General features: G+C 37.8%; 1 protein-coding gene across 2 annotated transcripts in view; it reads right to left on the bottom strand.

The window, feature by feature from the left end:
• LOC134667389 (uncharacterized) overlaps positions 1 to 13,104 on the bottom strand; it is a 75,222-nt gene that overhangs the window by 3,892 nt on the left and 58,226 nt on the right. For both annotated transcript variants that reach the window (XM_063524789.1, XM_063524788.1), the window contains exons 3-4: positions 7,226 to 7,331; positions 1,992 to 2,134 (exon numbers count right to left, since the gene is read on the bottom strand). In XM_063524789.1, coding sequence (XP_063380859.1) covers positions 1,992 to 2,134; positions 7,226 to 7,331 — 249 coding nt within the window. The remainder of the gene's footprint in view (positions 1 to 1,991; positions 2,135 to 7,225; positions 7,332 to 13,104) is intronic.

Raw genomic sequence — 13,104 nt, 5'->3', positions numbered from 1 at the left:
GATTAAACTGTAATAAATATAGGTACGAGTATCTATCGGATACAGCATTAGTTTCATTTCCGTTTAATGACCTGAGATTAAAACTCAATTAATATAGCAAGCAAAAAGCAAGTTTCTAGGCTGTGCAATGTGAATGCCGAGTTTCTAAGTGTAATAGGTATATAAATGATTAATTTATTGTGTAAAAAATACCTACTCCATATTATTAACTCCAAACTTAGTAAATAACTAAATAACATATTAAATATGTATCTCACTAAATGGCTTAAAACTAAAACCTACGACGAAACGGAGAAGCTACTAAGAACAGAGTACTAGAATACACACAATCACTCACACACGCACACACACGCGTACACACACACACACACACACACACACACACACACACACACACACACACACACACACACACACACAAACACACACACACACACAACACCTGTCTCATTCGATATTCACACCTTAAATCAAACGAGTAAGATCCTATCTGTATTGTTAATGCATGTCTTAGAATTAAGTTAAAAACATAATTAACTAGTAATTCTGTATAATCACCTACTTTTCTTATGTATAATTAAAACAATAAAATAAAAAATTGTACTACTTATAAACCTAGGGAAGAGCGGTGTCTCCCAACACAAGCATAAGCTTACCGGGCGGCTCCATCCCCTGTATCACAAAAGATGTATATTATTATGAAATAAAGAATTTTGAATTTTGAATTTTGAATTTGAAATATCTAAGGGGAAAATATCCGCCAATAATTTTCACATCATAATTTGTAAACAAAAAAACATAATATTCTAATTGTAGTTTACAATAAATAAAGCAAGCCGTATAAAACACCTACAGAGGCAAGGGTCAGCAACGCTCGATGTCAGCTGTGATTTGCCATTGAAACTTTACAGAAAAGGTTCAGGATCTCTGATAATGTGATATTCTAGAGTCTAGAGTCTAATGCCCGACATCTGTTCGCCACGAGCACACTACACCTGCCAGTTTTGCGGTCGTGGGTGCCGCTCCCGTATTGGCTTATACAGCCATGAAAAACGTTGTCACCCTGCCTGACACTGTTTGTATAGTCTGCAATAGACTGAAAGGCCTATGATGTTATCTGGAATGAATTATAGCAGACACTGATGACTTCGAATAAATATCCGTGCTCATCAGCATATATCCTTTACCAGAATTCGACCTCAGGGGGGCGTTTGCCGCAGGGTGTCCAAATTATCCGCTAAGTTCTATAATCACAATACGTCACACTTTGTCATTCATAACTTTCATAAGTTAGTTTCTCACGCTGTATGTCATGCATTAGGACAACGTCTGTCAACTCAGTAGTGGTACTTTACGTCTTGAGCAATGTGGGCCTTGGTGGTACATTTGCTATGAACGATTAAGCGGTTACATTGCCAAATTGTGCTATGTCAATCGACTAAGCCTCTTAATGTAACATGTTAAATTATTTGACACGTGATGAGTTGCTAAACCAGAAATATCAGGCCAGGCTACATAAGTCAAGAATGAACAGAGAAGACCATCGATGACCCGTGGACTCCGTTTTCAACTTTTTTTATTCTAATGTCATCCCACTATCTGATCTAAGCTGATCATTGTTGGAAACACGGAGGGCAAACGTAGCCGATTAAAAGGGGCCTCATCCTCAACCAACTTTGGCTCGGTCGTCAGAACAGACGCGATGAACACTGTTGGAGGTAGATCATAAAAACCAGGTGTGGAGCATCCACATTCACCGATGACCACGATCGATCCTCTGTCATGAAAGAGCGACCACAGAGAGAGAGTCACCCCACTAGTGTTAGAGATTTTTTGACGGTCGCCTCTCCCTATAACAAGGAGTGGTAGCAACACCAGAAACGCATACGCAGCGCTTGGGCGTGGTAGATAGATTCTAAGATGGCGGCGAAGTACGCTCTTTATCGAAATATTTTCTACTAAAACTAGCTATTAGATGAGGGTCAACTTACAAGTGACAAGCATCAATATAGCCGTAGCGGTGATGTTGCCCGGGCTGCGCTTCCAGCAGCCGACGACGCCGGTCCAGAACGCCACGAATAGCGAGAAGAATGCCACGATGAACAGAGCTACCGTGGACCGCGCCATGTGCAATCTGAAATTACATACGGAAATTATGTAAGGCTCTGTTACCCCCTTATTCAATAACGCGAACCACAATTAGCCATAGATATAAACTATGGATGAGCGCATGCATATGAATTGCCCGTTGCGATCTTCATGTCAGCAAAAAAGCGCCATCTGTTACACACTGCGTACAACTACGTGAGCTCGACTCTCGCGATAACTTTGTACGGGCGTACAAGGCTTGTTAAGTTTATTCGCGGTTTATATCAGAAGAGCGTCGATTAAGTTTATGGTTAATCAAAATTATTTGTTGTATTTGTTGGCGTTGTTTGATATCCGTGTCGTCGACACTGACGCTCCTTCTTACCTCTCAAGACCCGTGACATCTGTACTAAAATCAGCTGAAGACGAAAAACAGAGAAAATATTCCACGGCCTGTGAAATGCGACATGCAACTTTCACACCACTTGTAACATCTGTTGACAGCGTCTATGCACCCCAAATGTCCTCCGTTATAAAACATATGGCAGAAACCATATCTCAACGTTGGAACCGATCTCTAAGTACTGTACTGGGCTGGCTGAGATGCAGGATCAGTAACGCCGTTATACGTGCCACCACCATGTGCATCCGAGGCACACGCCACCGGTTTAAGTCCCCCGCCTGGTGGCTTGGGTTCGACGACGGTGCCGCCCTTCCACACATCGACTGAAACCCCTTTTCTACCCTACCTACATATGTCTTAACCTAACCCTTTGCCTATGTATTACTTATGATTCTCGTAATAAATGCTTTAGTTAACATATTTATTGTATTAAAATGGGCGAACTTATCCTTATAAGTTTCCGTTCTTCTACGTTATTTCGTGATGTCATTATCGTCTCAGGTGGCAATGCAATATTTTAAACATTCGCGCAGTGCGGTGCGCCGCCCTGTGTAAGCCGGCTCTGTCAAGGTCGACAAGTTGGCCGAGCTACTAGCTACAGCAGTACAGTTCGATAAGTACCTCCCGAGCTTTCGCGAGTAAAATGCGGCGAACAACTATTTCTGTTATTTTCTTGCTTGCAAAACAGGTAGAGTAAAAAAGAAGGAAACAGCAATACAAACTAACTATTTTGGCTCAGTGATCCAAAGAGAATCTTGGCCTCCGAAACGAGAGCGTGCCACCTGTCCACAAATATGATGCAAAAATATAAGTAGGTAATGGAAAGTATTAAATACAGCGATGTGAATTAATCGGTGTTTGAAAATGCGCGCTTTGTTTCTAGCGCTCACCTGTTAATTTTTTTTGAGTTTTACCTACAGTTAATTAAAAACTTTAACCTGACAAGAATTAATATACTAGGTACCTAAGTCAACGAATAAAACAATAACAAATACTTGATCTTGTTATTTCGAATGTTTTTAATAATTATGTAAAAGAAACGGGAACAAACTCTGTAAGACAGACAATAGGTACTTTAATTTCGGTAATTATATCCGGTAGGTAATCAACTAATCATATTTAAGTAAATTTAACTATACAAATCACGCAGTATGCATTTCTACTTCATAATAACTTCCAAAGAGAAATGACGTCCTTACAAGGTTAATGCATTAGCGCTATGACGTACGAGCGAACATTAGTTGCTCGTGAGAATGAAATAAAATTATCGTTTAAAATTGGTTTTAAGCAATAAATAAACCTAATTGGAAATTACTTACCGATGATATGAGATCCCATTTTTTTTCTTATACTTCCTATAATGGTTTTTGCACCCTTTTACAACGCAATAAGGCATTTTTGTGTTATGCTGCGTGACAACTTTCTACTGCGCAATTCGCCACACGACTGAGCGCCGGGGTGTGATAAATGAAAATATCACACCCATGTAGCGGCCCCCTTTTTAGTGCTCGTTAGCCGCGTCCTTACGAAGTAATATATATGTCCATGCAATTAGCAAATAATTGTCTTTATCTGTCATTTTGACTAATGTATTGTAAGAAAGGAATAAAACGTAATTTAACTAAATCAGGGGCCTATTTCTCGAACCATATTAGACTAATATTATTAGCCCACAAACTGTCAAATTGTATGCGTTGTCATGACAACACACTGATAATTTTAGACTAATATTGTTTGAGAAATGGGCCCCAGGCCCGTACAGTTTTATGAAAAAGGGCGTTATCTAGTAGGTTCTATGTTTTGGCACTGCCACTCCGCCCGAGAAGTAGTTTTTATATGATCAGGTACGTCTCATGTAAGACATTATTTAAACATTGATCAATTTCAATAGGTCATTTTGATAATATAAAAGAAAAGGAAAGAAGGAGCAGTCGAAATTCAATGTTTTATTATTTCTGAAGCCAAAAGTAGTAAAGCGATTTTGGAATCTGGGTCAAAATTGTTGTGTTTTTTTTACCACTAGGCCATGCCTCTATTTTTGTAAATAAAGTTAAATAAATAAAGAAAGTTTAAAGCTATAGCATGTCTTTTTAACTGTAGGTAGATTATAATTTTCCTGAAAAAAATTAAAAACTAAATTTCACCCCATACAAAAAGCTCCACTCCGTCACATTTATTGGGGACAAAAACAAGACAACGAAAATGATTTTGACCCATCTACTTAAAAAGGTTAAAAAGGTTGTTATAGGACCAAAAATGTTGGAAAATGTAGATGTCTGATAATAACCCTTCAAAGATTTCCTACAATAGTGTTGCATGTAAACTCAGAGTTTCTTCACAAATACCGAGCTGTTAAAACCAAAGCTACAGTACACGCTGCACCGTTATATAGCCCTGGGCAGCAATTACAACAGACACGGATGCGGAATGCATTCTCTACTCCGTGCATAGTTAATGTTTTTACCGACTCTGTATTAACAGTACATGACATGATAATCGTAAAATGTGTGACGGCAAAAACGGACTCTATGGTTGCTAGAATATAACCAAGAAAAGTCTGCAACTATTTTGATAGCACACACAGTGCAAGTTTTATTTATACGTGATAATTTCATAGAAGTTTGAAGCGGGTTTTCCACCGCGAACGAGTAATGAGCGAGAGATGGCTAAGCGGAGCGGACTTCGTTGTTAATAGTACATTTCGATGCTAGTGCGGAAGGTATGTCATTACTTCACGAGTACCGAGATATCTTGCCACGAGCCGCAGGCGAGTGGCAAGACTCGGGACGAGTGAAGAATGACATTTCCGCACGTGTATCGAACGACGTTTTTTAATACAGTTGCGAAAAAATAAGAAAAACATTGTTAATCGTACACTAAACAAAAGTGGTAACAGTGACAGCTCGGTTAGACGTCGTCTTTAAGTATATTATATCTATGGGCGTTTGGCAGCTATTCCGTTCCATTCAGTCAACTTATTAAGAACGGAATTTTCAATATTGAATATTAAAAAATAAACGTGTTATAATGATGAAGAGGTAAGTAATTAAATATGAAATATGTAATATTTTTCGTATTCTTACATTAACGGTAGGTTTTTATGCTGATTACGACGTTTAAAGGAAACTAATATTAACACTCATCAATATGTAGTCGTGAATTGGAACAAGTATAAATTTAAAAAAATTGGAAAAGTAAAAAGCACTAGTTCGAGATAACCAACTTTCCGCACGCTAAACAGCTACGTAAAGTAGCACTTTTTGAGCAACTGTATTAAAAAAAATGTTGCGTTTCCACCAACAAAGAGTTTAGTTGTTTGATTCCCACCGCAAAAGAGAAATGAAAAAGAGGAATGAGCGGAGCGGGCTGAACGGAAAATGAGAAATAGAAAATGAATAGTCGATTTCCACAGAGAGCGAGTTCAGTTGAAGTTTTGAACTGGTCGACCACACAGTCGTGTTTGAACATGATGTCGAGCGATACGGAATCAAGTGATAGCGATTACGAGTTTTTATACAAGAAGAAAAAATACATATTGTTGTATATAAAACAGAGAAACAAGCGCCAAACGAACATTTTGCTTATGCCAGCACATTCGAGAAAGAACACTGAAGGGGGAATATAGGCTATTCAACGATTCGCCAAAAAACACGACTCGTCAGTCATTCAGCTATCACAGCATTCACAGCAATATGAAAGCGCGCTCGGTGCCGGCGGCGGCGGGGTAGGGAGGGGCGGAGACAGCAACGAGTCCTTTTCAAACTAGTCGGCCGGACCTTGACGCAGCGGGCTCATTTTAACTAGTTGGCTCGCTCCGCTCACCTCTTTCCCTGTGGAAACGCGCCTATGTAATTTACCATTGCGAGTTGACCGGACTCCGTAATGACACCGCTCCGCTCTCACGAGCTGAGCGAGCTCATTTCAACTCTTTTTGCTCATTTTGTCATTTCCGCTCGACTATTTGTTGGTGGAAACACAAGTACGTAGTTTAGTCTTGCGAGTTAAACTAAGTCCTTAATGAGTCCGCTCCGCTCGCGGTGGAAAACCCGCTTGACGATTAAAATAACACTTGCACTGCGTGTGCTATCAAAATCGTTGCAGACTTTTCTTGGTCTAACGTTGAATGGCAAACCATGTTGAATTATTTTTCTGTAGTTATACTAATTGTCAGAACAACTAAAATATTATAATGTTCCCTATATTACGTCATTAAGTGGTAACTGGAAAAGAACTGTCACGACTGAGATACAATTAGATTGTTTAGTTTTGTGAGAACAGTTTTGCATAACTGGCGCAGTCAATAAAAACTGTCTAATATTTATTATGAACAATCACAAAAAAAAGCATTGTCCGTTTTAGGAAAAGTTTCACCCTGAAGTTCCGAAGCAACGGTAAGTATCGGTAAATTACCACTGTATATTTGGGTTTAAAAACTAGTATTGTTTAAGTTTATATATCTCTCCCGTAGACATCATAAAGTAAATGGGCGCTAAAGCTTAAATTTCTTGCTGGACCCTTAATATATTCAAACCTTCTCCTTATTAAAAGAAGTCTCTTTATTAGAAGATATTTATAACCTTCATAAAATGTGAGTACCTCCTACCTACTTACACATCATGAACTTTTTTTATACTGTTCACAAAAAAGACTCCAGTTTTCCAGTACGTTATTGAGCCGTGTTACATTTGATAACTTGCTCTTTGTATCGGAATATGAACTCTATTCAACACATACCTGTTCATCGCGTCGTCAGAGAGCCCCTTGGTTTCGTTGTTCTCGTCGGGGATGAAGTAGTCCACATTGCTGCAGTGAGTTTCCACGGGGGACAGGTAGATCTCAACTGGAAAAGAAGAAATATTCATAATATAAATTTTCGATAAAATAAAAGAAAAGGAGAGGAGAGGAGGAGAGGAGCAGTCGAAATTCAATGTTTTCAATATTCTTTTATATTTTTATATATTTGCGCGGTTCAATAATTATAGCTTACATCAAAGTTAACTAACGCGTTTGTGAAGTATAAAGTCACACAGGAGTTATACATATTATAAATTTAATAAATAGTTATCATAACATTGTGACGGCAATCAGTAACTTATTATAAAGTACTTAGTACCTACCTAAACAGGAATGAAGTAGAAACTTTTGTTATAAAATACTAAAAATACACATACATACCATAAATTATTAAACGAGCAGGATTTATTAATATACATGTACGAGTATATCAAGCACATTATTAATTCAATCAACTTACAATATACCTTTCATTAGAAGATTCCAAGATTCCTTACTTGGTTACTTACAAGATTACTCGGTATACTCTTTGAATTCCGATTTCATCAATGATTATAACTTTTAAACTACCTTCTTTTTTGGAAGTTGGATAAAAGAAGCCACACAGTGAAGACAATATAGGCGTTAAAGTATGAATAAACTGTGATTGGTATCCGTTATTAGATCATCGCACAAATTATTCGACAGGTAATAACCGCAAAAACTACCGACCCATTCTACCCAATGAATCAACTATGATTAACATAACCATTAACTAAATATAGCATATAATACATATACAGGTTGGCTAAAAAATAAGTGCGTTCCCGTTGCCAGGGAGGTTTTGGGATTATACTGAGCAACTTTTACTATGGGACCAACCTCGAAATTGATCAGCCAAATTTTTTTTCGCGATTTCGGTACCATAGTAAAAGTTGCTCAGTATATTCCCGAAATTTCTGGCAACTGGAATGGACTTATTTTAGCCATCGTGTATAAATTACAATTTAGTCAGCAATGCTATTCGCTTAGCACTTTTGCATATAAACTTCTATGCAGGGGGTGTACCTTTTCTCTGCAGCTGACTGTATCACCCTAAGCTGCATATTGCATTGCATTGCATTGCATATTAATTCCAACTGTTAAGAGAGGTAAGTACAATCGGCGTCAAAGATATGTTTACATTTTTCGCCTTGTTAGAAAGGAGTACGGTTCACAAGTGTAAACATAGGTATTATATCTTTGGCATCGACGTACAACAAACGTCCATTGAATAGGATATTATGATTTAAAAAAATCTTCGAATTATTTGTGAAAGATTATTCACAGCAGCTGAAGCATGAGTATTATGTTCAAATATGAATCAATTAATCATCAGTTGGAAAACCAGATCACAGAACGTAAGTAAAGCCCCCGTTATTACCTTCCGTCGCTGGAGAAGTGGGCGCCCGAGTCACAGGGTTATGGTAACATTCCATTTCTGACTGCAGCTGCACTACTAGCACTGAACGCGTCGCTGTCATTGTCAATTTCCATAGTAAAATGAACAGTAATGCAGCTGTCGTTGGAAATGGACTTTCACCTTTATCATCACATTATAATAAATATCTGGGAGACCGCGCTTTGCTTCCAGAGATAAGATAAATCGATTTTTCGCCCCCGAAAACTCCGTATAGCAAATTTCATCGAAATCGTTAGAGTCGTTTCCGAGATCCCCTAAATATATAAATATACAAGAATTGCTCGTTTAATGGCGTTTAATGAAGAGGAGCCATAAAGGTATAGATAAATAAATAAAGGATCAGAAAGAAAAAGATGTGGTAATATTGGTATTGATTGGTGTTTCCGCTATGTAGGAATTTATTGCGATTTTACAATTTATTAAGAAATTTCAGTGCCAATTACAGGTAGATTGTGATAGGTTGTTACTCGTAATTTTTAGGAGGTCGTTTTTGTTTTGGTAACCCTACATACCTATGCTATAGACGCACTGTTGTGCAAACACGCGTGCGCCGCCGCCGCTAGACAATGGTGACCAAACGTGATTTTAATACAGAGACTAACGATTTTTACACAAATAGGAACGACGGGCCAAAGTATTCTTTTTTTTTTTTATTATGAATGGGCTTACTCATGGCCACAGACTAGCCGAGGCGTAGACGACATTATTCGTAAGTAGTTCACGTTGTTACTACTTGGTCCAACGGGACATGGTCGGCTAATGTTATGGCTAGAATCTGCTTTTATTCATATAGCCGCTAGATGAATAAAAGCAGGGTAAAGGGCAATGTTGTTCGACAATCAATAAAATTTCGAAATTAGTACAAAAAATTTTGGTATGCAATTATGTTTATGTACAATGCCGATCCGGGGTAGTTTTGTGGCGTTAGTTCGATTCCCATTTTAGCTTCAGTTGATTACAATAAAATTTTCCACATTTTAATTCCACTCATTGAAACAAAATTTCAGCTTCCTCTTCCTACATATACAAACAATGGAATCCATAGTGTTGTGATGACTGAACACCATCCAGTGATCCAGTGTAGAAAACGTAGGTCGCAAGGCAAAATTCTTACATACAAATTTAATAATCATTAGCAGCCATTTAATCATACACACACTGTAACCAACCAGAAAAATATGGAATCCTACGCGGTTGATTCAAGGCAACCTTGATCTAAGGAAGAGGCGTACGCATAGTTTGGTGCGCATTGAACCAGGAAGACAATGCACACAATACTGCGGAGACGAGCCATCACCATTGTTCTGGCATATCATATAATTCGTAGATAAATACTGCGATTTCAATTTCGTCTTCAATCTCGGTCTTCAATAATTGTGGGTCTTGTGGGGAATGAGCGTAAAGAATGTATAATTTTTAGTTAAATTAGAAAAGAAGACAATTGTAAGATGCTTATGGAAGTTTTTTTATGCTAACATCAATAAGTACAAATTTAAAATGTATTATAAATGTATATTCAAATTAAAATATTTCGGCAGTTGGTGATATAATGAAGGATACGTGACGAGCGAGAGGGGCCCACTGATTAACAGTCCACCGCGCCGGACGGGATCGGACTGTCAGTTGTTCGGAACTGTCAAAATTTTGTTCTAACTGACAGGCTGATACCGTCCGGCGGACTGTTAATCAGTGGGCAGTGGGCACCTTTAAAACTGAGGATATAGCGTTAAATGTGCACCGACTAAGTACAACAGAACAAAGTGAATGAGCGTCATTTGACATTAATGATGACATTGCTACACTTTGTCATTGCAAATACACTAGTATTATCTGTAGATACACGACCCTACGGAAACATTTAGGAGCGCAACATCGCAATCCACATTTCCTTATTATTATTAACAGATTCTCCGAAAAAATTACGCCAGCCATTATACCAAGATAATGTTGAAACCAGTTCCTAGTTCCCACCAATCAACACTGCAATTTGCAGTTCAATTAATTAGCCATCTCTTTCTAGCGTAAGCCTGTATGCTATTTGAAGAGAGTGATGGATTGGTTGGCTTCGAAAGCGTGATCGAGTTTCAATTTAGAAAAAAACCGCGTAAACTGACACTGAGTCTCGTGAATCTCATGCAATGCAATTCTTTGATATGTACACGCCTTGAGGAATAAATTGTATTATTCCATGTTGATGATGTAAGCAGTGATGTCATTTTGTCAGTTGTGATATGTAGATACAGAGGTATCATAATTATTAATCTTCAAGGTGGCATTAAGTACATAGTTGCCTCAATAAACCTGCCTAACGGATCTGTATAGCGAGCCAAAATGTCCCTACGCCTATCGATGGTTGCAGTAACAAAGTTTTCTGGGCCAGAAACCCTTAAGACCCAAAAAGGTAACGCTATCAATTTGCTTACCTTTAACTTTCTTGGCCTATTTGATACATTAAGAGCCTCCAATAGAGGGGATCTTGTTCAATTTTTTAAGATACAATAAAAGGGATGAAATAAGAAATAGAATGAAACCTAATGCAGCTTTAATATACAAAAAGCAGGGTACTTTTCGGCAGTTAGAATTTTGAAATAATAAGTACAATCGTAAACAAAAGGTGTCAAGCAGTATACTACAATAAAGCAACGCAAAGGGCAACCCAACTGGTACAAAGCCATAACGACATTTAGTGCGAATGAATATTCAATCGCCATCAACATTAACACAGCACAGAGGCTTTGTCCCGCCCACGCGGACACAGTTAAATATCATAGTAAATATCTTAGCTATGTATGTGCCAAGGTAAAAGCACCGGTATGTGTTAATATATGCCGTGTCATACGTAGATCAAGTGTGCAAGGTAAATGAGAAGGCAAGACGTCTTTGTTGATAAAACGAATGAGATTTGTGAGACGTTTACCGGGAGGAAAACGTTATGATAAAAATATGCGGTAAACTTTAATTAAGTTTGGTACGTAAAACAAATACTCTAGTAGAGTCATAAGTTTTTATTCTTAATTTTTATATATTGACCCACAAATGGTCTCACCGGAAGATCGGCGCTGACTTTTGGGTTAGCATTTATGCTGAGGCGGGACCATTTCGTGGTAAACTATTTATTTATTTTATGTTTAACTTTCTTTGTTGTTCTTTACTTGTGTATGTTATAGTTTATCACGAATAAATGAGATGATTTATGATGATTTATTCACCATACTTTGATTTAATCAGGCCAAATATTGTATAATTTTACGGTAAACCGTCACTTTACGGTAATTTTACGTCTAAAGACTCACTTTGCTTTTTATTCCATATTACAATGTCTCACAACAGTTTAAATTCGATTGAGGCCAAATCTTGTTAATCAATTCTCTTATTTCATAGACTATATTTTTAGTAGGTAAATTACTTAAAAAACACCGCATAACAAATCAAGAAAAAAGAAACGTTACATATTTACCGACATTACATAAAAAGAAACAAACCGGCACAATACTACATCGTAAATTTTATATCATTTTCGGTGCAGCGGAGTGGTGTTAATGGAATTGATATAAACAATTTCAACTCTAATTATTAATTAGCGTTAATTACGTTAATGTTAACCTTACTTTACCATTGCAGTTAGCATTATCTATACCAATTCCGTTAACACCACTCCGCTGCACCAAAAAAGCTATAAAATTTACGATGTCTGTTAATAATACAATTCAAAATCGCCGCACGTTCGTTTTTGGACCGCCGCCCGATATGACGAGTGCAGCGAAATAGGTGACCCGGTCCACGCGACATTTCAGACTGTAGCTTAGAGAAAGTCGGTTCGTCGTCCTTGCGAATCACCTGCTAAGAACGATTGCTTAATCAGCTCGCCCAATTAAAGTTAGTCAAGTAAATAAACAAGCAAATAATTATACGTACACTTAGTTTTTTGGACTTTGAAAAGTGGAAAGCTGGAAATGTCAATGTAAAGTATTTTTATATAGCTCCTCCGTCCATACCATAAAGGTGCCAAACAGAAAACTGTGACCGTGTAAAAGCGATAAATAAATGACAGTAGATAAAAATCGTTTTAACCATTAGTTCATTACTTATAGCAATGATTAAATAGTCTCGTTGATTGCAATGCTCTCTAGGGTCAACAGTGGCCAAGTAGCGACACTAGAAAGCAGACGCATTCCAAAATCCTACTTTCTTCGCAATCGGGCTTACATCAGGAGAAATTATTACAGCATTAATTTATGGCGAGGTGAAAGCCAGTCCGCTATCGGTCAAACGAAGAATCAAAATGCAGCCGTGGCTTGCATACTCAACTCAAGCAATTTTAAGACAGACAGAACTTCCTCGTTCTAAATTATGTAATAGTTACATAAGGTTTATAATA

Source organism: Cydia fagiglandana, chromosome 9 (assembly GCF_963556715.1).
Source record: "Cydia fagiglandana chromosome 9, ilCydFagi1.1, whole genome shotgun sequence".
In the NCBI taxonomy this organism is placed as follows: Eukaryota; Metazoa; Arthropoda; class Insecta; order Lepidoptera; family Tortricidae; genus Cydia; species Cydia fagiglandana.
The sequence above is the reverse complement of the archived record's forward strand: the minus strand, read 5'-3'. Positions and strand labels throughout refer to the sequence as shown.